The 22,352-nt window shown below is 46.5% G+C and overlaps 10 protein-coding genes across 10 annotated transcripts; 5 read left to right on the top strand and 5 right to left on the bottom strand.

Annotated features, from left to right (window-relative positions):
* Positions 1-146: 146 nt before the first annotated feature.
* Positions 147-1,013, top strand: N7455_007771 (uncharacterized protein; the record flags this gene model as incomplete). Its single annotated transcript, XM_065605730.1, has 4 exons — positions 147-332; positions 407-637; positions 658-686; positions 728-1,013. Coding segments are annotated over 4 exons (732 nt in total), but the record flags the coding sequence as incomplete, so codon positions are not given.
* Positions 1,014-2,600: 1,587 nt separating this feature from the next.
* On the top strand, positions 2,601-3,952 carry N7455_007770 (putative MFS monocarboxylate transporter; the record flags this gene model as incomplete). Its single annotated transcript, XM_065605729.1, has 2 exons — positions 2,601-2,766; positions 2,832-3,952. 2 exons carry the CDS (start codon positions 2,601-2,603, stop codon positions 3,950-3,952), a joined length of 1,287 nt encoding a protein of 428 aa, XP_065460678.1.
* Positions 3,953-4,661: 709 nt separating this feature from the next.
* On the bottom strand, positions 4,662-5,197 carry N7455_007769 (fructosyl amino acid oxidase; the record flags this gene model as incomplete). The annotated part of the gene is made up of 2 exons (XM_065605728.1): positions 4,662-5,064; positions 5,178-5,197. 2 exons carry the CDS (start codon positions 5,195-5,197, stop codon positions 4,662-4,664), a joined length of 423 nt encoding a protein of 140 aa, XP_065460677.1.
* A 660-nt stretch (positions 5,198-5,857) lies between these two features.
* On the bottom strand, positions 5,858-7,461 carry N7455_007768 (Zn(II)2Cys6 transcription factor domain-containing protein; the record flags this gene model as incomplete). Its single annotated transcript, XM_040962412.2, has 3 exons — positions 5,858-7,292; positions 7,348-7,353; positions 7,403-7,461. 3 exons carry the CDS (start codon positions 7,459-7,461, stop codon positions 5,858-5,860), a joined length of 1,500 nt encoding a protein of 499 aa, XP_040807145.2.
* Positions 7,462-8,011: 550 nt separating this feature from the next.
* On the top strand, positions 8,012-8,707 carry N7455_007767 (uncharacterized protein; the record flags this gene model as incomplete). Its single annotated transcript, XM_065605727.1, has 3 exons — positions 8,012-8,276; positions 8,358-8,586; positions 8,677-8,707. The coding sequence occupies 3 exons, from the start codon at positions 8,012-8,014 to the stop codon at positions 8,705-8,707; spliced, it is 525 nt and encodes a 174-aa protein (XP_065460676.1).
* A 513-nt stretch (positions 8,708-9,220) lies between these two features.
* N7455_007766 (uncharacterized protein) lies at positions 9,221-10,510 on the bottom strand (the record flags this gene model as incomplete). Its single annotated transcript, XM_040962411.2, has 4 exons — positions 9,221-9,605; positions 9,660-9,760; positions 10,118-10,205; positions 10,278-10,510. 4 exons carry the CDS (start codon positions 10,508-10,510, stop codon positions 9,221-9,223), a joined length of 807 nt encoding a protein of 268 aa, XP_040807146.2.
* A 502-nt stretch (positions 10,511-11,012) lies between these two features.
* On the bottom strand, positions 11,013-12,398 carry N7455_007765 (uncharacterized protein; the record flags this gene model as incomplete). Its single annotated transcript, XM_040962417.2, has 6 exons — positions 11,013-11,451; positions 11,515-11,595; positions 11,655-11,777; positions 11,834-12,024; positions 12,077-12,193; positions 12,249-12,398. 6 exons carry the CDS (start codon positions 12,396-12,398, stop codon positions 11,013-11,015), a joined length of 1,101 nt encoding a protein of 366 aa, XP_040807142.2.
* A 4,164-nt stretch (positions 12,399-16,562) lies between these two features.
* Positions 16,563-17,597, top strand: N7455_007764 (ADP-ribosylglycohydrolase family protein; the record flags this gene model as incomplete). The annotated part of the gene is made up of 1 exon (XM_040958512.2): positions 16,563-17,597. One exon carries the CDS (start codon positions 16,563-16,565, stop codon positions 17,595-17,597), a length of 1,035 nt encoding a protein of 344 aa, XP_040811043.2.
* A 502-nt stretch (positions 17,598-18,099) lies between these two features.
* Positions 18,100-19,898, bottom strand: N7455_007763 (fungal specific transcription factor domain-containing protein; the record flags this gene model as incomplete). Its single annotated transcript, XM_040958488.2, has 3 exons — positions 18,100-18,180; positions 18,236-19,831; positions 19,890-19,898. The coding sequence occupies 3 exons, from the start codon at positions 19,896-19,898 to the stop codon at positions 18,100-18,102; spliced, it is 1,686 nt and encodes a 561-aa protein (XP_040811126.2).
* A 1,016-nt stretch (positions 19,899-20,914) lies between these two features.
* Positions 20,915-22,261, top strand: N7455_007762 (MCT family MFS transporter; the record flags this gene model as incomplete). Its single annotated transcript, XM_040958443.2, has 2 exons — positions 20,915-21,247; positions 21,302-22,261. The coding sequence occupies 2 exons, from the start codon at positions 20,915-20,917 to the stop codon at positions 22,259-22,261; spliced, it is 1,293 nt and encodes a 430-aa protein (XP_040811063.2).
* Between the last annotated feature and the right edge of the window lie 91 nt (positions 22,262-22,352).

Genomic DNA, 22,352 nt, shown 5'->3' with positions numbered 1-22,352 from the left:
TATTAGGATCCTGTTTATGGGGAGGGTCTTGTACCCATAAGCATGACCTGAGACTCGTTGACCAAGATGTGGTTGATCTGATGTGGATCAAACATTTCTCGAAAATACGAAATAGCTTAAAGCTATAACCGACGTAATTAAAAGGGTACTACCTCCTAAGTTCAAGGGCACTATACGAGAGACTGTACTCAAATACTACGTCCCCCCTCTTAAGCCGCGGTTTCAAATTCACATATCCGAAAACGATTTTCTCGAGGAATAAGTATCAACGGATTACAGATTTTGGGGGGCATATAGATAGCTATTTCTTTTCGCTATACGACATTTCTTTAGTCTTACAAATATCCAGCCGCTTGCCCTAGGTCAAAAGTCTTATAAATAGAGGCTCGATACTTCTAAAATATAGAGAAGGTTCAAACTATACGCGGCGATTGTCGGGTTCGTTCTCCTAGGATCAAAAAGCTCGCAAACCTCTCGGCTAGTAAGTTCGATCGAATTCACTACCATTAATCGACTCCTAACCCGTCTCCGACCCCCTGAGCTATTTACTTACGACGAAGCTAGTATAACTAAATATAGCAATCATATTACATCTCTTCTTTTTGCGATGACTCCGCCCAAACTTAGAAATATAGCGGTATCTCAAAGCTGGGATAGAATCGAAGACTGGTACTTAGAGGAGCGCTGTGGTATGGCAGATTCAGATACTTTCTTCTCTGATCAGAAGTACCTATTCCTACATAATATATACCGAAGACCAACCTATACGCGAGAACATGACATCGTTTGCCGTGAAGCGAGACATTTTCAGATCGTTCTTCTTAGACCTTGATGATGGGAGTCGAATGGACATTAGCGCTGTGCCGACGGATCCTGTACCAATGGATCTTGTGCCAGTGGATCATGCACCAATCGATCTCATACCAATAGATCCTGCAACAACGGATCTCGGAGAAACTTTTAAACCAGCCCCAGCCTATGCCTCATATGAGGCCGCTTTCCACAAAGAGTGACAATCATGAACCAGTCCCCAGACCAGTGCCAGTGTCAAATTGACATGAGCCCGGACACATTTTATTCATCTTGCTAGCCATTCCTAAGTGACAATCTAGACGTTATCTTGTTTAACATCTTGGACAGGACGGTTCATTTCATACGACACTACAGTGGCGAAATACTAGCCAATTTGTGTAGTGACGGTCGGTGGTTTGCAAGAGTCCATCAAGATACACTTGCTCTCCAAATACTCACATTAGACCAAGTGAGAGAACATTGCCTGGCGGGTAGTTGTGTTATATTTCACGGGATAGGAAATTTCAACTCTACACTCACCCCGGTGTCTGCCGAGAGCCTTTCACTACCAAAGTCGAACAGAGGTCAGTGGACAGTACGAAATTGTTAATTTCAGGGAGCAAATCTCGATTCAATCACCTTGGTAACATAATTGCTTTCAATATATGTACTCCACGGTGACCTCTCATTGGCCAACTCGCTCGGAAATACCCAAGGATATGCAGCCAATCACGGCCTTTCGCAATATCGCCGCGGGTATTGTTGGGGCTTGCCAAGCCACGTGGGTCCATACAGGGCGTGCATAATGTGTAGGGCGGCCCCTTACGTGGAAGGCTTTGAAACAATCTCTTAGTTACGGTACATAGAAGGTAGACTTTTTTTTTTATCGGGAATGGAAATGTACTGCTTTCTGTCGTTCATCTGTGCTTGTTCTGTAGACAGGCTGCGACGGAATACTCATGCAATGACTCGCGTACATTAAACTCACAGAATCGAGAATACGTTGCAAGTCTGCCCTGCTCTTGCACGCATAAAACAGCATCACTTCTCTTGCGCCATGAATTATGAGGCTCATAAAACTTTCCCTCGTATTTTTGTAGGACATCCGTTCGCATGTACTATACGATCGGAATCTGCGCAAAGTTGTCCACACATCCATAGAAGAGCTGGTTGTGGTACTTTCCTGGCACACCTGGAGGAAAGGGTAACTATAAATTTCTCAAGACTCTCTTGTTATTCCCATTATCAGGCCAGCAAAATTTTGCTTCCTCAAATTGGCAGTCCTCTCACCATTACAACTTAATACAGTCTTCTTATCCAAAGCCCTTCAAATGAAAGCCAATGTGTTGTCCCTTCATGAGTTGATAGCGATGGCCTTGAGAAATTTCTAACGCGCTGCCCTTGACGACATCCCCAGTGGTGTTATGGGTCCAGACCCGTATGCTCTTCATGGATACGAATTTTGATTTTTTTGGCCAAAGCAGTAAGATGTCCACTGATTGACTGAGCCAAGATGGTTGTACTTTTCTAGAGTTGGAGAGAAAAGAAGATGCAAGAACTCCCAATCGGAGACATGTAAGCTACGAGTCCTCACATACAAATGAGTTCTGGCTCGTGATTGGTTGCGTCGCGGTTCATACGCACAGTCCAATCAGAAACGGAATAGTAAGAGAGACCAGACCCACTTACATGACTGGTGATGTACAGAACCACGTGACTGGACGGCGACTTAACTTCAAGATTTTTTTTTCCATTCAATCTTTTCACAGGTCTAAAGAAGTGAAAGAATGCACCGACATAACAGACCGATGAGGCACAGCTCAAATGAGAGCAGGGCTGAGCTTGAGGCTGCTCTTGAGAACCCTGCGGATGGCGACGTCAACTTGGCCTTTCCGGAAGGTGGCCGAGACGCATGGGTCTGTTTGCTGGGATCATGTTTTATGATGTTCCCCTCATTTGGCTTTCAAACTGCAGGTGAGGATGGACCATACTCCTTTGACCATTGTTGCCGAGGCTACGATGACTGACACTATTAATAGTTGGATCCGTCCAGGATTATATCAGCACCCACCAGTTAGCCGAATATGGAGAGAGGGATGTCGGCTGGATCACTGCAGTGCTTGTATTCCTGACCTTGTTTCTTGGGGTTCAAGTTGGGCCGCTCTTTGATCGATATGGGCCCAGAGTCTTGTTGATCAGTGGATCACTTGGGAGTTTCGCTTCCTACATACTGCTCGCAGAATGCAAGAAGTATTGGCACTTTATGCTCTGCCTGGGTGTTCTCGGTGGCATATCTGCAGCAATTGTTACGACAGTCTCCATTGCGGTTCTCAGTCACTGGTTCAGCCGAAGACGCGCCCTTGCTTCCGGAATTTGTATGGGAGGATCATCTGCGGGTGGTGCGATCATCCCCTTGATGTTACGAACTTTGTTTGAAAAATATGGGTGGACATGGGCCATACGGATCGTGGCCTTTATGGCTTTAGGATGCTACATGGTAGGAGTACTACTCGTTAGAGGACGCCTACCCCCTGGCAGCAAGAACAGAGTGACGATCGACCTTGCAGCTTTCAAGTCACCCCGTCTATGTTTTCTTGCTGTGGCAGTCCTTTGTTTCGAGTTCATCATTTTTGGATGTGCTGCGCTTCTTCCATCCTATGTCCGTTACAGCGGGTTCTCCGTGGATGTGCAATTTTATTCCCTCACTGTCTTGAATAGCACGAGCCTTCTCGGGAGAGTTCTCCCTGGATTTGCTGCTGATCTATTTGGGCGATTCAACATTTTATTATCCTTGGTTGTGATAACCATCATCATAATGGCGGGTGTTTGGCTACCATATGGGTCTCACAATGAAGGCACCCTTTATGCGGTTGTGGCGATCTTTGGATTCGGCTCTGGTGGGTGGCTCTCGCTTGCTCCAGTTTGTGCAGGCCAGCTATGTGACACGAAAGATTATGGTCGATTCTACGGCACTGTTTACTGTGTGGCTTCTTTCGGAGTCTTGCTCACTGTGCCGATTGGAGGCCAGTTGCTACAGTCGACTACACCACAGGTTCTCATTGGGTTCTACTCTGCCATTATGCTCGTTGGACTTCTCAGCGTCACCTTGTCTCGATGGGCTCTTTTGGACTGGAGCTGGAAATGGAAAGCCAAGGTATAGACTAGAAGGCTAGGGGTTGCAGGAAGTTTACACTAGTTTAGAAGATTCACACAAAAGCAAGCACTGATATTGAGGCTTATATTTTTGGGCAATTTTATGCTGAATATACCATCGGCCTTTTCGATAATCCATCGCATGTTGGAGGCATACATAATTTCTAGCTAGCTTCCCTGTCTTATTTCCTTTGTCATAGCCCTTCCTAGATGGCTTTCAAAACCAATGAACACTTTGCCAAACGAGAGCTCTAGAGATGGGTCTCTCGAACTCGACTTACATCGCGGCTCTCAGCTCCCAGTAGCATATCCCGCCTGCCCCTCCCTTACCACCATCTGTTGTCTGGAATGTCCTACGCATATCCTTTCTCCATTTCTTTCCTCCATTTCTACAGCTCTTGTGTTTCCGATTCTAGATTTCCTTCAATGGAATCCACGACCTTCTCGTCAACGATTGGGAACGTTTTGAAGGAATGACCACTGTCACCTGTAGCCAGAAATAGACCTTCAAATTGGGGATAGTACTCAATGGAAAAGTCCCCGTCGGCCTATATTTGGATCCGTTTTAGTATTTCTGTCAAGCACCCAGATTCCCAACCTACGTGTCACGGCCCTAATAGACCCGCGTCTTGGAGGATTTTCTGTTGCTCCACTCTGGGGATAATTCAACCAGAAAGCCCTGTCAAGCTTTTTCTGCTACGAATGGAATAGGTAGATCAGTTTGTGGTACACTGACAACCTTCACGATAGATTGAGTGTCTTCCCCAAATGGTTGAGATATTGATTGATACTTTCGTTGGATTTTGGTAACCGAATCCATGACGACCGGCTTTGAGTTCTTTGTTGTGGGGAGGTATAATGAAGATTCCGTGGCTCACGTTGAAATAAGTAGGCAAAGAATCGAGTGACTTTTGTTCTTCATTTAATGGTAGATATGAAAGTAACTGACAAGTAGCCGTTGCTCGACCTTCGAGATCAACAACAGATGGCGTCCACGCACCGGCGGCAAGGATAAATAAGTTCGCAAAGACATGGGAACCACCATCCAACTCAACTCCAGTGCAGCGTAGGAATCCGAGGGTGGACTCAGCAGAGTGACCATAAAGAACCTTCCGCACTCTGTGGTTTGGATTTCTTAATGTGGTGTTCTCCATGACGCCAAAACATACTGACGGCGTATGGCGTTTACCCAGCCGCATCTTTCATTCATATACCCAAAACTCTCCACTCACCCAGCGGTAGACCTCGCCATATTGCTTTTTTGGGTACCCGCAGGGTACCCACGAACCCGCCAAAAACCCATGAGCCCGTATATTACGGAATAACAGTTGTAATACAGACTGTAGCTCATATGATTATATGTAATATGGTATATATTATCTGTATTCAAATCTCTTGGCGGGTTTTGGGTCAAGGGTCGAAACCCAACCCGCGATTTTGGCGAGGTCTACCCAGCAGAGACGATTGATTTCCGGTCGCCTGACGAACAGGGATTTCTTTGCCGCTGTCCAAGCCAAACTAATAATTACCCGAATTTGCTAGCTCCTTAACATTTTCTAAGCATTCTGTCGAGTATTATGCATGATGCATGGTAGAAATTACCGTGTCAATACAGCCCGGAAAATCAATGGACCGTCATGATAACGGTACCATACAAAAGTACATATATTGCTTAATCAGCGATGTCCGTATAGACTGGAAAAACAGCGGACTTTATCAATTTAGTTAGTTAGTGATTTTTACATATATGAATTCTACATACATTGTCGTACACGTCTTTCTGTCACATTCTTCCATATAGCCATCCACGTGGCCATCTGTGCCTGGGTGCGCTACCAGCACGAGTTTTGATTCGTGGTATCTCCTTCACCGCCTCATCCATCAGCGAATACATCAGTCCAAAGTCGCCCCATCAAATATTCTCGGTCCTCAGCGGGATGAGAGTGGACATTATCTCCGATTCTGGCATATAAGGCCATCGGACAAAATGCATAACGATTTGACCTTTCTCCTCCTGGATATCGGCAGATATTTTCCTAATACGTCGGTGCCCTGGGACGTATACAGATTCTCCAATTCTCTCAAGTCCAAGTTCTTCAAGCTCCACGATGCGCTGAGCACAAAGTCCGGAGTATTGATCACGCCAAACACCATGGTATGAAGTTGAATGGAACATCAATTTGACGGCTTTCCATCTAATCCGAGCATCACGGCAGCGGGACGCAACAAGGAACATTGGCGGTGTGATCCCTAGATCAAAGCTGAACAATAGGCTGAATTGTTGCGAAGCCACTTTCCAGATCTCGAGGATCTCTTCGGTGAGGTTGACAATGAATTGAAATGTTTCAAAATAGTCGTCAAAGATTATCTCTTCCTCTGTATCATACGTCCCAGTAATGATGACCGAGGTATGGTAGTAAAGCTCTAGCAGCTTGCGTATGCAACCCTGAAGCTCAGGAGGTTCTGCTGCAAAATCAGAAGCATCCAGTGCATATTTCCAACGCCGTAAAATGGCCATTGGACTCATGTTGGGCTGCTGGCAATTCGTGATCTGTCGTTTTTCGAGTGTGGAGAAAACATAGTTCATGACACGATCGAAGTCCCTTCGAGCAACATCCAATGACGCATATGACGATGGGAAAGTCGGAGCAGGCAGACATAGTTCGATGCCAGTATTGCTGAGAGCGTGACGGGAGTCCATACACAGGGAAAATTGGACGCGCAAACGTTGGAAAACAGGGGTTATCTTCTCGTTCATCAGCTCTAACGTTGGCCGAGAATATTCTTTCAGTTTGGTGTAGTTGTTGGTATATGATCTCCACCAATAGAGTAACTTAAGTCCGGCGGTCAAATGGACTATACACGCAGCATCGCCACTTCGAAATTGCTCAAAGCAGATAAAAATAATGCACAAGACCATCGTGAGATCGGGTTTCGAAGACATATTGAGAGATTCGGACCGCAAAGACTTAATGGCTTCAGTGTAATGTTTTAGGGCCAAGACTTCCACAGTCTTGCTGGCATGCTTCGGAGATTTTCGTATCCATGTTGACGTATCATTAGGCTCAAAACTTTCGTGCAAGGACGCCAACGCTGTAATGGCATGTTTCACTGACACTTCATTATGTCCAAGATAAAGAAAGACAGAGATCCAATCGCCTGCATCCTGCTGTCCAAACACCCTGTGGGCTGTGCGCGACCGAAAGAATGCAAATGCTCGGCGTTCTGTATCGCTAAGTTCATTCTCGGATGAGATGGATTGCGGTACAACGAGATAGCCCTCGCATATTCGTTTAGTGCTGACACAGTGTAAGCAAGCAGGCTTCTGCTCATCGCATTTGACATGTCTGATACTAATGTTAGTCATCAGAACGAAATGCATGCCATTTTTTCCCATCATACCGAGACCTGGATAGTTTTTAGCGTGCTAGTGATGTAATGACTCCTGAAAACTTACTTGCAGGTGAGACAGCCAGTCCGAGCTTTGCGCTGGGTTATTGTTTTGCCTGTCTTCATTGTCAAATGACGTTAGGACTCAGTGTGAGGGACGGCTCATAAGTGAGAAATACGTTTCGCGCTGTGGCTGGGAACAGAGTAGTCATGCGTAGGGCGCGCGGGTTGACCCACCCATCATTAATTGGTTGAGGTTGCTTCACTTAGATAAGCTTATCCCGCCAGCGCTTTCTATTGGTCAAACCTTGATACCAATTCAGCCAGTCAGAAAAGGGGGAATTTCGTATCTCACTATTAAATCCGAAACCGACAGAGAAAGGTACAGATGCAGGAAATATGAAGTCTATACATTCGCATATGCAGACTTTCTTAACTAGAGAGTTGACCGGTTTCGTGCATTCTGCTGCATCATATCTCCCCGTATCCAAGTGAGTAAAGCTTCATGCTGATGATAGAATTACCTGTAACATCCTGGCCCGGGCCCTCTGCTCTCGAAGAGGACGTTGTCCGCATTATCTGGGCCGGGCATATCCTCTTCTATATCACCAAGAACCGAAGTCAAGCCGAGCTACACTAGCATAATGTCGACACGGAAGAATTCGAATATTGCGAAATGGATTACGACACCGAGAACACAATGGTTCTAACGGGTCCCGGGAAGTCTGTTCGCCATAAGTTTCTGGACTGCATTGCCCAGTTGCTGTCACCCACTAACGGATGGAGTGGTGTCACCGCAACAGCCTTCCGAGAAAGACAGAACTATGTCGAGGTGGACATTGCACGAAATGATTGTTTTGGGCTTAATGAGAATAACCCTGATCCCGAAGTTTCAGAGTACTGTAGAAGTCTGGCGAAATTTTTATGCGACAATGCTCACAGTAAGTGTTTTGACATATGATCATCCGATATGACCCGGCTCTTCGTTTATCTGATGCCAAACATTTTCATAGCAGATATAGGCAATTTTGAAGCAGCCATTACCGAATTCGAGCTCCATTCAATACGATATGCGCGCTGTCGAGTCGACAGTTGGATGAAACATATACGGGCCATGTGTCAGGACAACCATGATCAGAAGAATTGGCGACGGGATGGACTGCAATCCATATTTAATGTTTGGACCAAATTAAGGGATCTCATACTACGACAGATAGTGTCGATCTCGGACAATTCATATCATCTTCATAGGTAAGTGATAGAATAAAACTTCGGGACTAAAAGTAATCACTTACTATTATGGGTGAGTCGTATCTGTAGCCCATATATACTCCAGAATAGCTCCTCTGAGCCACGAGGTCTTGAAGCTTAGTTTAGACATGTGTAAGGCGATGAGCGCAACGAACACGTTATATACTATTTTCAGAAGATATGTGCATGCGAGAACTCTGAAAAGTTTTGAGATGCTGTAACGAAGCGTTTAGATCAAAGACGTGAAATGGTATTGCAACTTTGGCTTTTTAGTGCTGTATAAATATCCCAATGTTGTCGCGTACATCACGAGTCAGTAAGGTGATCGCGCACATTATGGACCCGTCTCGCAGAATCACATCACATTATTAGCGCTGAAGGGAATGACAAGGAGAAAACTTTCATGTTAACAAATTGGCTTAGATCGAGATTCACGCCACATGCCAAACGCGAACCTTGGGACATTGTGGTAGAACGTTTTACCATCAGTGTCTTTCAGGTGCAAGCATCCTGTAATTCGCAATAGACCACGGCAAACTCTCTCGAGTATGAACAAACTAATCATTACGTATATTCAAGAACATCGATCTTTTACATAAAGATCCATAAAACAGCATCTTCTTGGGCTACAAACTCAAGCCCCCACGTGAGTATACAATGCCCAGGAGAGTGGGGTATGGCAATACTGCCTTCGGATCCTTAGCGTTGCATCGCGAACCGCTTCCGCCACCGCACGATTCGAATCAGTAGCAGTAGCACGCCTTGCAACCAACGCCTCGTAGAAATAAGCGGCCATGTAGACACAAACATCATCCTCAGCCGGCCATAAGGAGCCGATGACATGCGAGAAGCCCGCAATCAAGAAACCCCTCGTGATATGTAGCGCCTCGTCCCGTAGGTTCATATCACGGATCTCGGCTGTAGAGCACGCAGAAAGATAGGCAATCCATGAACCGGACATGGCTTGGCAGTCAAGAAGCTTCGAGACCGTCAATTTGTTAACGACGGGGCCTGAGTCGCTATGTTACTGCAGGAGAAGATGACTTTCAGCAGGGTCGCCGGGATCGGAGTACCCATGGCAAGCGAAATGCACGAGCTCGTAATTTTGCAGCTCAGCAAGGACATCGTCGGCGGAGGGGTTGGTGAGTTCCTTCACGTGCAAGGTCTGATCAACCTAGGGGGTTTTTAGGATAAAACTCGGTAGAGGGTCGATTCGGCAGTGGTGGCAAGGTTTGTTGTGCATAATCCTAGTCTACCTAGTCAGTGTGTACAGAGCTGTTCCATTGACTACCATAACATAAGAGTAACCACCATGATTGGATAAGATGTCTCTGAAACCCGCGCTCATAAAGTGTACCACGCGGTCTGTAGTCTATATATTTATAATACAATCTTCCTGTCTATACTATTATTAAATAATATCCTACGCTTTGTTTCAGTGGGGCTAGTATTTAGGCATGCTCAAATCTCCTAACAAATATATTGTGTTTTCAGTTTTCAATTGCACCTGGATCTAGGTTTTCGAATGGACAAGAGACAGTTCAGCTCTTCCATAGTCCTCCATGCCGTCTTTCTTCATGTCCAGAGCGACTGAATCATCTGAGATACTCCCTGTGAACCTTAACAATTCAAGAATTCAGTAAAGAGGAGCCATCGACGATAAAGTACGCAGAAAGCTGGAACAAACTCACCAGTAGTATTGATCATCACCCACGAATATATCAATCTGCTCACCATCCAAATTGATAATGGTACCCGCCATTGAATAATTCGCGTTCGGGGTGCCCTTGTAGCTCTGAGTCCATTGCCTGGTTGGGACGGCAGTCGCCCCCTGTCGGAAACCACCACTAGTTGAGAGGGTGATAACATCATCCTTCGTTACGTAGCTAATGTTGGTGTTCAATTTGCCTTGGTGAACCCTCATTTTCGGAAGCGATAGGTTTCAAAGGGGCGATCAGTTTGAGACAATTCAGAAACGTAGTGTAACTGTTGGTATCACCAGCTTGGCACCGTGTACATGGTTAAATGAACAGTGTTCATGCTCTTCAAGCAAAAGTCAGTTTGATTTATGTATGTTGTAGATGTGTTCCGGATTTGGTTCCAAGATACCCCTTGATCCCATATGCCGACACTCGGCGGTCACAATTTGATTTTTGCATCTAGTAGGGCGCACCAATATACACGGAGTGTGTGTTAGGCGCTTGACACGATTAGGCCAGGCACCTTCAGTTAGGCAAATAAATTTGCTTTATACCTTGTTCTAACACAAAAATTTATATGACCAATGAAAACTATTACATTCCCGGGATCCTAACCCACGAATCTTAAAAGTGTGTATACGTGACTCTTAATGCCTGTGAATGAATGATTAATTATTAAACGGCTATGAACCTGAAGCCCAGAAGCGACCTGTGAATTTAGCAACACTAGTCGTAAGCTACAACAATCTGTCGGCTGACGACAATATCTGCTTCACCAGGCTGCTGGCCGTTGTCCAGAATATTCTTCTGGCTTTCTCCATCGCTTAGGCTGCCGCGTGGGTTATGATCTATCGCTGATGTGGTGGTAGTATGATTGGGGCCTTTCATATTTTCGGAAAGCTCGTAGTTTCGCGAGCGCATCCCCCCGCCAGTGCGATGGGAGCTGTTTATCCCGGGCGATTGGTGATAAGTCTTATAGTCCGACGACTTGCCATCGCGGAGGATGCGGAAGAGTGGGCGTAGGGTTGCAACGTTGCCAACTATCATGCCGAGACTGTTTTCCGCGAATCCCCAGATTACAACGTCTGCGACTCCATAGAGGTAGTCTTCTTGGTTAGTTAAGGCGACAGTGTACTTTAGTCGAATGCATGCTGATAGAGATGCACTATAAGAATCGAAAATCAGCTTCGGGAGAAAAAGAAAGCAAGGGTAATGTAGAACCGCGCACAAGATACCGAGGCCCATCAGGGCAATGATCGAGATTTTGGTGTTGCGATTGATCTGAACGTTCCAAAGCAGAGGCACCGGCCTATGAATGAGGTAAGAAATTTGTCTTTCACAATATATGGATAGGTCTTAGATCCGTACAGGAAAGCTGTCACCCAGTCGGTAGCAATGTTTACGGCGGTACACGCGTAGTACACATCAGCAAGGACATAGCTTGGTTGGCAATGGCCTCCATTTTTGAGAGCTTCATCGCTCCAGGCGGCTCTACAAAGAGGTCAGCGTGTTATTTTCTGTGGAGACATCATTGTGGGGAGACTTACTCCACGGGTATACAATTGATCAAGATGAAGATCAAAGCGATGATGTTCATGAGAACGAACGTAGCAATCACGGCATATTGGGCATAAAGGTACGCCTTGCGCCCCTGTGCCACTCGAATCAACATCCAACTGATGCTAAGCTTAATCGGAATGATGGCAGCACAGTAGCCGACTTCAAAGATGAGGAAGAACTGGTCCATTCGTCAGTGCTATGTCGGCCAACATGATCAAAGCTGTGTTTACCTTCTTTCCTTCTGCTGTGTACTTCTCATTGCCGACCTTTTCGAGCGTCGAATTACGAGCGCCAATTCCATTGAATGCACCCCCAGCACACCCAGCTACAAGCACGGCAAATGGTATCTTTTGTTGGCTTGTTAGTCGAGATATCGAATTTTTATTCTTGTGCGGTACCAACCATTGCTACCGTCATGATCCAGTCTTCTATCCCCCATGATTTGCGGGTCAATCTGCAGTAAACCCGCAAGCCGTAGGTTAATAATGCCACTATCGTTAGCATGATCGTGCTGCCCGCCAGGGACGGGGCAGCATCGGCGTAGACGACCATGGCTTCAAGATGGAGGGTGATGCAATAGTCAACCTTGTAGTACTGTCGATGGCCTGTAGACTTGAAATATCGATGCGAATCACCACGAGGTTATAGGCTCTTTGAGAGGAGCGACAGCAGCAATGGTCTAATGGGCCAAATCTTGGCTAGTGCGGATTACCAAATTTGTTGTTCTAGTAACTAACTATGGAAGTCCGTAAATTAAAAAAAGAAGAGTGGATAGTTAGCATCGAGTCTAACCATATAGCGAAAGTAAATTTTGTTAGTACCGGACTATTGGGTTCCGAGTCTTCGGTAGAACGAATCTTGGAAAAGCCTTAGCGAGGAAATGCTAGACCAAATGTCATCTTGTCATCGTCGGAATTCTATTACTGGGGCGAACTCGAGATTGTGCTAAAATCTGATTGGACCGGAGAGATATAATCCATATTCTTGGATTGATCGATCTAGTTGTTCCTGAGATCCCGGGATATTTACCCCTATTTACTTCTGGGAAAATCTCGAAACCTGTTTGTTCATGGAGTCATGATTTCATGATTCAAGTAGCTTTCCCAGGCCCACTTAGTTTTCCACTACCGAGGAAACCAATACCCGCGTGGCTTTCCTCCCCGTAGCTTTCCTCCCCGGTCTACATCTACATCTGTGTTATTGACCTTCTATAGCGCCATACTGTTTCCCTAAAGTGCTGAATAACTGCACGATTTGCTATTAACTATTCTTAGAATATATATACCTATAGGACCTATATATGTCCATATGTATGTAGGTATCGTTGAAGTAGGAGAGAACCTTAGAACATCGGAGGTTTATGGAAAAGGGATCTTCCCTCTTTCCAATTATTTTTCAGTTCTTATCCACACGTGAAACTCGCCCTAACCCCTGGCTGGGTGTGGGGCCCATTGTTCTAAGTTTTCAAGCAATCGTCTAACCTTATCTTTACAAGCGTGCATGTTAATCGGTTCAGGATCATTAGAGACTTCAGATGTCGTGTTCTGGTAATTTTCTTTTTGCCTATTTTGCCTTTCCCTCCTCTTTTCCGAGATAATGACTATTCTGGCAATCGCACAAAAAGATGCTCCGCTGCCAGCTTGCTTTGTTGCTCAGTCACGGAAACCCCTGCCCATGTGACTTATGCCTAGCCTGGCGCTAATGCAAAGTATGCACGTGTGATGGATTAGGCTGAAGCTCTGGCTCCTGCAGGGACAAGTGCGCCGCCATCTCCAAACTGTCCGGCGTTTCTTGATTGATCAACAATTTGGCCCATGTGACAGAAATCTGTCTGTATTGCAATGTATGGGTACAAATGGCATAGATGAAGAACTCTAATTAACTAAAATGACAAAACCCGCTAACTATTTCAACAATCTGAGCGGTAATGATGACTAAACGTAATATATGGTATGCATGGTACTCGAAGTCACATGATTTTCATGGTATAATACCTTGTAAATCCATGTATTTGACCTTGCACTTTGACACCATGTCCCGTTGGCCGTGCGCAAGCCCAGGCCAATGTTCGACCGTGAACGCCCATCTCCAGGTCCACACCTCGTTTGGGTTGACCATTATTGTCACATTAGGCGAGGACCTCGACCTCAGCCAGTCTTATCTGTTCTTCAAAAATAAAGGGCTTTAGGGGTTTTATTAGCGGTATGGAACCGACGTCGATCGTGATCTCCGCAACACCAAAACGAGAAGATCGACGTATTACGAGTAGAGCTCCGCAAAGCCCATAAAGCCCAGGGCTCAACCCAACCCAACCCGCAAATGGGCTGGGCTTTGGGCCCTACCTTTGGGGCCGGCCGGGGGGACTAATAGTGCTTAGTCACCACCTAAGACGCGAGCCCTGGAGCCTGCGGGACCGCGTCCAAAAACCAAAGGTGGTTGTTACTCACAACTTGAGATATCTCGTTTTTGACTTCCGTGTATACTCTACTTGACACCTAAGATGGTTAGGACAGAACAGACGAGACTCGATCCTGACTATACGGGTCCTAAATGGAGGCAACGTGAATACCCTGATCATCAAGGTGACACCGTCATTCTTGGAAAGATTGCTTCTAGTGATCGTGAATATCATCAACCAGAAGGACGAGATGCATTTCGACTTTAGGTTTACAGCAAAACCCCCATAAAACGAAAGGATTTTCAAAATTTGCATGACTACTTTTTCCAAGAACTGGTACATGGATGTTTCATGGAAATCTACTCCTACAGCCCACCCGACGCCCTTGCCTGCGTTGAACACCACCGGCTTCTGAATGGGGCTTTCATGAATTTTGTCAACCTCGGCGACATTGATTATGAATTTGGTGAGGCTTTACCGGTGGAAACAAAGTTCGATACACAACAAACCAAGGAAATTCTTAAGAGACAGGAAACGGACGGAATCAAGGGTGTGGATCAAAGTAAACTCCACCTTACATGGAATGATGCCACATTGACAATATCAACCAAATCCTCGGACTGCGATATTCAATATGTGGTTTACGTTCCATTCTTGGCAGATATACAAGATTCTTCGCTTTTGGAAACAACAGCTCGAACATTCATAGCGGCAATCATCTCTTAGCTTGGCTTCAACAAGTCGATTCGCCTCCAGTTCAAAACTCCTAGCTCATCATCATTGTCCTGTCTGCTCTCCTAGCACAACGAGTTTCCCGTCGGTGCTTTACACAATTTCGACGCTGGTACTCGCCAAGAACGAACATTGCCTTACGGCAATGGCGACCACGCATACGAGCCCATTGCACACAGATCCTTCGCAGTGGTTCTTGATAGACCATCATTTGTCACAGAGCCAGGCGTTCTGTTTTTCACCGTCTTAAATGAGTTGCAAGAAGAGATGGAGCCGACCGAGATTAATCTTGTGGATGTCAAACGCAGTGCGGGTGAAGTCGCGAGGCGGCTTGCTATGCTTGCTGTGGAGGGGCTTACCGACAATCCTAAGAGAACACTGACGCCCGAAGAGCATCGATCTTTGATGATTATATCAATGTCACCAGGGGACTATCAATCATGGTTAGATATAGCCCGTGAAAACGAGTGAATTGTCTGGCCCGCGGGCAGACTGATCGGTCCAACTTTATCAATTTTAGTCTCACAAGCACTAGATAGGGATTTGAATGCCATGCATTCAGGGATCATCCTTACCAGACGATAATTGTTTGATATCGTTCTTTGCTGGCCATTCTTTTCCATCAGAAAACCTAGTCTATCCCATCTAGTCTAGTGGAGAAGATCCTCCTGCGGCATCGTAGGACTTGCCTCTGGTCGTAATTCCACAAAGGGTCTACAGGAGGGGCTGGCTGCGAGAGGTGCAGGCCAGGTTCCGGCCTGTCAAACAGCACAGACCAGTGGCACCTTTTACGCCGCCTAGCCAACTCCAAACCAAGTCTGCAACTTCACTCTCGAACCGCCCCTGTTGTATTCAGAATTTCGACGGAAGGCTAAGATCCATGGATGAGTATAAGAGCTAGTACTCTTCGTATATACCAAACCCGATAGAGAGATGTGACGCCTGCTGTGCCTATGCCTAAACAGTAAAGTTGAAGTATTCCCCAAAAAAAGAAAGAAAAGTTGCTGACAGTGTCTCCTTGTTTCGACAGGTTTGAAGTCACCCATTGTATAAGCGCTACTTCGCCCCAGGGCCAGATGTCCTACTACAGTCCACCAGATGAACTATCTAGAGGCTGGAACGCCATGGTTTTGTCTATATATGCCACGTCCTACCGCGATACTTTTCTGTCACCCCGACTTGGAGCATATCGGATTGTTATTATAATTAGGGGAAGAATTTGGCACCATAAGCCAAAAGAGCGGTGTGAAATTTTATGTCCCCGCTATCACTCCATATCTATGGATGTATTCTTTTCATTGACATATTGATGAGCTACGGTAGTAGTGAGGAAGGAGGAAGAAACTGAACTGTGATCTACGATCACCAAGGAAAAACCTATCTATCTATAGCTAGGGGAGGCAAGACAAACGTGGACAGTCAGGGACGGTCAGAAAGGGCAAATGAACGCTGTTGTGTCCATCGCATATGCTACTCTTATCTGATAATTATTTCATCCAAGGGCATCACCGCACTTTATATAAGCCAGGCAGTCAACCTGCCATTCAGGATACATCTCCCAACCCGAGCCAATTAAAGAGGGAAAGATGGCCCCATCACGGCGTTCCCGCACCCTCGGTGCTCTCCTCGCTCTCCACGCCGGTGACGCCCTCGGTGCCCCCCTCGAGTTCAAACCCCACGCTGTCATCCGCTCCCGCCACCCCGGCCCTAACGCCGCATTCCCTCGGACGCTTACCGGCGGCGGCTTCCTCTCCTGGGCCCCTGGTGCTGCTACTGACGATACCGACCTCACCCGCGCCGTTCTCCTCGCCTACCGTGATTCTATCCTTAGTGGCGATGACGTGATCACCAGGGCGGCCGAGCACTCTCTGGCGTGGTATCGAGGCGACCACTGGCCCGGTCGTCGGCCCGGTACCTTACCCCGCGATATCGGAAGTACTACAAGGCGAGGTCTATCCTCGTTTGCTTCTTCCCGTGATCCATCCTCCTCGGGTGCTGGCCAGGGCAGTGCCGGCAATGGCAGCCTGATGCGTTGCATACCCACGGGGCTCTTCCAGACCGATCCGGAGCTGCTCATCAAGGAGAGCGAATGCATCAGCGCCATCACACACAATGACCGACGATGCACCATAGCCTGTGCCACCTACAACACCATCGTCTCTGCCCTAGTAGTGTGCGGCCTGTCTGTCGAGGATGCCGTGTCGGCGGGCGAGCGTGTGGCCATCTCGCTCGAAGGTGGCCGTGCGGATGGGCCCGTTCATGCTGCCATTAAGATCGGGCGCACATTCTCTCTCGAGCATTTGGCCGATAAGGGGCCTAGAGGGATTGACTTCCCCGGGTCGTGTAGTGGGTTCGTGCTCGATTCGCTCACGCTGGCTATTGCCGCTGTCCTGGATGAGCGGAGACTCGACCAGGTTCTTATCGATATCGTCAGGCTCGGTAGGGACACTGACACGAATGCTGCTATTGCAGGTGGCCTACTCGGGGCAAGGGATGGAGAGGAAGCGGTGCTTGACGAGTGGAAGGACTTACTGCAGTTTGGGCCGGAGTTCCGTCGCCTGGTTGACCAACTCTTGACAGCCCAGGGAGTCCTACTAGAGGGGGAGGTTGGGGAATCATGACTTGGACCGTGTTGGACATCACGGCCATCTCTAGACATCGCTATAGGTGCGGGTATATCCCATGTATGGCTGGTCCATCCAAGATTATTTATGACAAGTCCAGTGGCCAAATGTGTGTCTAGACAAGATCATCTATATGGACTATGGTAATCTAACACCTATCCATATCCTAGGTCTCACCATATTAAGCCCGATTAGACCTATAAGACTGTTTATAAGGAAACACCACGATTAACCTTCAAACACCACGCACAACTGTAGTCTTCCGCTCCAGTCTCCCTAGACTAACTACATCATATCGGATATTGGATGCAAATTTAATCTTGTTCTGACTTTCAGATTTCGTTCTTTGTCTATGTGCGTCGCCGTGCGTGGTTCTATAAAGCCCTCCCTATCACCCCGACAGCCATGGGCAACAAAAATCGAATGATTCCTCGCCATGACCCTGTCCCTGTTGTTACACCAAAACATTCTCAAATGGTGAATTATGAATGGAAAATTTTCATGGTATACCGTATGGTATACTATTCAACATCCAGCTCACAGGCTCCATGTCAGCGAAGTCGAAGTTCACTTCAGTCATCTGAGACGTATTAAATCAGCACGAGACACAGAAAAAGAGCGAAATCTAGGCTTACCATGGAATCCCAATCATCACTGATATCAGGAAGTGATGCCGTAGACTCCGGCTCAGTGACATCTCCGAGTTTCTCATTCTGACCCTTGGCCGCCATGGGCTCGAGAATTGATAGACACTTATCTTCAGCCTCTTCGGCGGCCTTGATTAACAACTTTGGAAGTTCGTCTTCCGAGACCCCTTCCATCAGAGCATCCAGATGAGTGGAAGCAAGTGACATGAACAAATAACCCTTGATATTGGTTCCACCGATCTTGATACATTGCAAGCTCAAAGCTTTGGCCTCTTGTATCACCGACAACAGATCAGGTCTTATGCAGACAGGTCCCAAGCCTTCTTCCTCGAGAACTTGGCTTTTTAATTCGATGGCTATTATGAAACTGGAATGTAATAATGGCGTGTGAAGGAAACCCGACCCGCACATTGTCAGTCGCCCGAAATCGATTTGATCCGTGCTCTGGTTCAATGATGAGCCTGGTGTTGAAGGTAATGATATACGAGAGCAGTTGAACAATTTGACTGCAGTATCGATGACAACATTTCTAGAGAAGGCGTAGGTTGTCCCGAGAAACGACGGCCCAAAGAATGGGGTGTGGATTGAAAGGAGGTATCGACGTATGACAAAGTCTAGCATGAGGACCTCGAATGGAGAAGGTTGTATGGAATATCCCTGAATGGTCCGACGCATTTCTTTATAAGAGGCTCTCAGTCTTGCGTCTAGGCGCACAGCTTCTTCATACGAGCCTTGGCAGCCGAGATCATTTAGAAATCTGGCAATGGCAAGTCGGATCGGAAATGTCTTCCGGAACGCAATCGCTATTGACGATGAAGTCAACTGATTCTCTGGATGGGGTATAGGGCGCTCGGCATCAATATCATGGTCATCGAAATTCCTCGGGGGCTCTGTGTCGAATTCTTCGACCGAGATAAGTGCAGGTCCTCCGGACTCCATACTAGATTGCAGGCAAACCTCCAAAATCGTATTCCACAACCTGCGGCGCATCTCCGATGCAAATCCAGATAGGTTTGGTATCTGAACTGGATCTCTGTGTAGCCCCATGTATACAGCTGTTCGGATCAATGTCCCCGCTGCGATCCAATTCATTCCTCCGTCCACACCCAGCAATTCCTTGGCCAGGGATAACAGGATATGTGCTTGCAAGAATGGTATCCCAAGACGTGCCTTGTATTCAGGCTCAGCAAACCATGTTTGAGCTTCGTAAATCAGTCGGACCGCCAAGGAACGTAGCGAGAATTCAGCATCATAAGTTGTGCACCCAATGGCGAGCACCAACTTCAACTGCACCAAAAATATTGGATCATATCGGGTTCCAGAATCCCAGAACGTGGCATAATCTCTTTTGAATGATGGGACATGCAAGACCCTGTAGACTCTTTCAGATGTTCGAAGATAGCAATCAACGAGCGCGTCACAGATATCCTTCGAGGGCAAATCGGTGGTCATCGGTACCGGCCATTGAGGTGTCCGTTGTGCCTTGATCATTTTCCCGAGAAGTTTGCACTTTTGAAGGCCCAGGATAGCCTTTGACCCTTCGGCCATGAGATATGGCTCTATTATTTCGACAATATCGCGAAACTGATGGTTTCTTAGCATATGTAAGTTCAAGGGCGATATATGTAGAAAGAATTCTTACCAATGACATGCTACTAATCCAATGACTTTGGCCAAAAAATCGTTTCTTATGAATGAAGCTGCGTCTAACCATTTGGCCTTGGTTTGAAGGAAGGCTTGCGTTGTGGATATGGAATGTCCCAGCTAAGTGAGAATGTGTTGTCTCGATGTCAGAAACCGGAGTCGGGGCGCAAGTCTCGGTATCGCTTTTCGTTGATTTAGCCAGTTGATTCTCGAGTTGTCTTATCTTACTCTTCAGTATCTCAATCTCGTGCGTGGAGGAGTGACTATTCGGAGTTGAAGGGGAAGTGGAACTGGCGGCTACCGTTTGTGGCGGCCAACTTGAGATCGATGATCTGTAATTAATAGGTGAAGGATCCACAGAATTATTCAAACTTCGATTGACCTGTTGAGGCGCATGAATCGATCCAAGCTCACGTGTATGTCCTTCGTGTCCATTGCCATGCTGCGGAGGCGGCTGTGAGGACCGGTAAACGCAATTCCGATTTTTGGTCCGAATACAGTTATTGCAAGGGATCTGCCTATTGCACCTAATTTTGCGCTGACGGCAAAGAGAACAAGACCTATGTTCTCATTTAGAACGCGTGAATCATATCGGATTTTGTTACTTACAGGGGAGGTCTTCTGCGCCGAGGGTTCAACCCGGATACCGATACGGCGCCCGACGAAGTATTTGTTTCCGTGATATCCATCGCTTTCGCTAGTCATAGATCTCCGAGTTTGATGGAATGGAGAATCTTCATTCGGGGCGGGAAATTGGAAGATGATCTTGACATCGTGAGTTAACTCCGTCGGACCTGCGCTTTTGGTCCGTCTCGTCTGCAATCCTCCGTCTCCGTCTCCGATTCCGCTCCGATTGTATACATCGTTAAAAATATAGATTCTCTTGAAAAGATATAAGAACAGGCGGAACCTAGGTATCTTCGGTCTTGAGATGTTATATCTTCCCTCATAATTCCTCAATTGCTGGCCTATTTACCTTTTTTTTTAATTTTTGAACGTACTCATTCTCTATATATTTTTATCATGGTCAACCCACAGCTCTCACCTTTGGAATCGGAAAAGCTGACAGAAGGTGCCTTCGAAACCAGCGAGAATAACGATGAAAGTTTCTGTGATCTCGATAAAGCGCCAGATGGAGGTCTTCGAGCATGGCTCACAACAGCCGGAACTGCTTGCACTTTCTTTGCAGCCCTAGGTTTTGCAAACTCATTCGGTGTTTTCGAGGAATACTATCTTTCTCACCAACTGAAAGATGAACCCGCGGATAAAATTGCATGGATTGGATCATTATCAGCTTTCCTTCAGTTTGCAACCGGTGCCGTTGGGGGTCCATTATTTGATCGGTATGGAGCCTGGGTATGTTCTTTTAAAATCTATCTTATCTCAAACACTAGCTAACAAGAATGTAAGATTATCCGACCTGCAGCGATACTATATGTATTTTCCTTGATGATGACAAGCTTATGTGAGAAATATTGGCAGTTCATGTTAGCACAAGGCATTCTACTAGGCGTGTCTATGGGTCTCTTGCAATTCCCATCAATGGCAGCAGTGATGCAGTATTTTGACAAAAATATTGCGGCAGCTTTGGGCATAGCGGTCGCTGGATCATCTATTGGTGGTGTGGTTATTCCCATCGCTCTATCGAAAATGTTGAATAGCACATCGCTCGGATTTGGCTGGTCCGTCCGAATCATTGCATTTGTTGTGACCCCACTTCTGGCCTTTTCATGCCTCACAGTCAAAGCCCGATTACCACCCCGAAAAACGACATTTTACATTCCTTCTGCATTTACGAAAGTTGATTTTTGCCTCCTTGTCTCAGCAATGTTCTTCATGTTCTTTGGACTTTTCACGCCTTTGTTCTATATTCCGACATATGCAGTTTCTCGGGGCATGGATGCCACTCTCGCCTCATATCTACTTGCCATTCTCAACGCTGCTTCGACTTTTGGTCGTGTGATTCCAGGTGTGCTGGCAGACAGATTCGGTCGATTGAATGTTTTGACATTAGGTGGAACCATCACTGGCATCATAATATTTTGCATGAACAAAGCCGAGTCCAATCCAGCTTTGATAGTGTATTCGATTGCCTTCGGGTTCTGGTCTGGAACAATCATTTCTGGCGCGTCTGCTGCACTTTCCATCTTGATTCCAGACCCCAGAGTAGGGGGGACTTATCTGGGAATGGCATTGGGTGTTTCTTCAATGGCTGCTCTGATTGGACCCCCAGTTAATGGGGCACTTGTTAACAAGTACCACGGATTTTCTGAGGTTTCAATATTGAGCGGCACAACCTGTGTGCTCGGTGCGCTTCTTGCCCTTGTTATAAAGACTCAAACCCCTCAAGGCCTTTTGGGACGGGTGTGAAAGTGGAAAGAAGATAGGCGTGTTGATGGCCGTTGGTGTATGCATGTGAAAATTCTTGTGTTCATATGTACTATACTTTATATATTTAGTG

Source organism: Penicillium solitum (assembly GCF_028829755.1).
Source record: "Penicillium solitum strain IBT 25940 chromosome Unknown utg000005l_segment0_segment0, whole genome shotgun sequence".
NCBI lineage: Eukaryota > Fungi > Ascomycota > Eurotiomycetes > Eurotiales > Aspergillaceae > Penicillium > Penicillium solitum.
The sequence above is the reverse complement of the archived record's forward strand: the minus strand, read 5'-3'. Positions and strand labels throughout refer to the sequence as shown.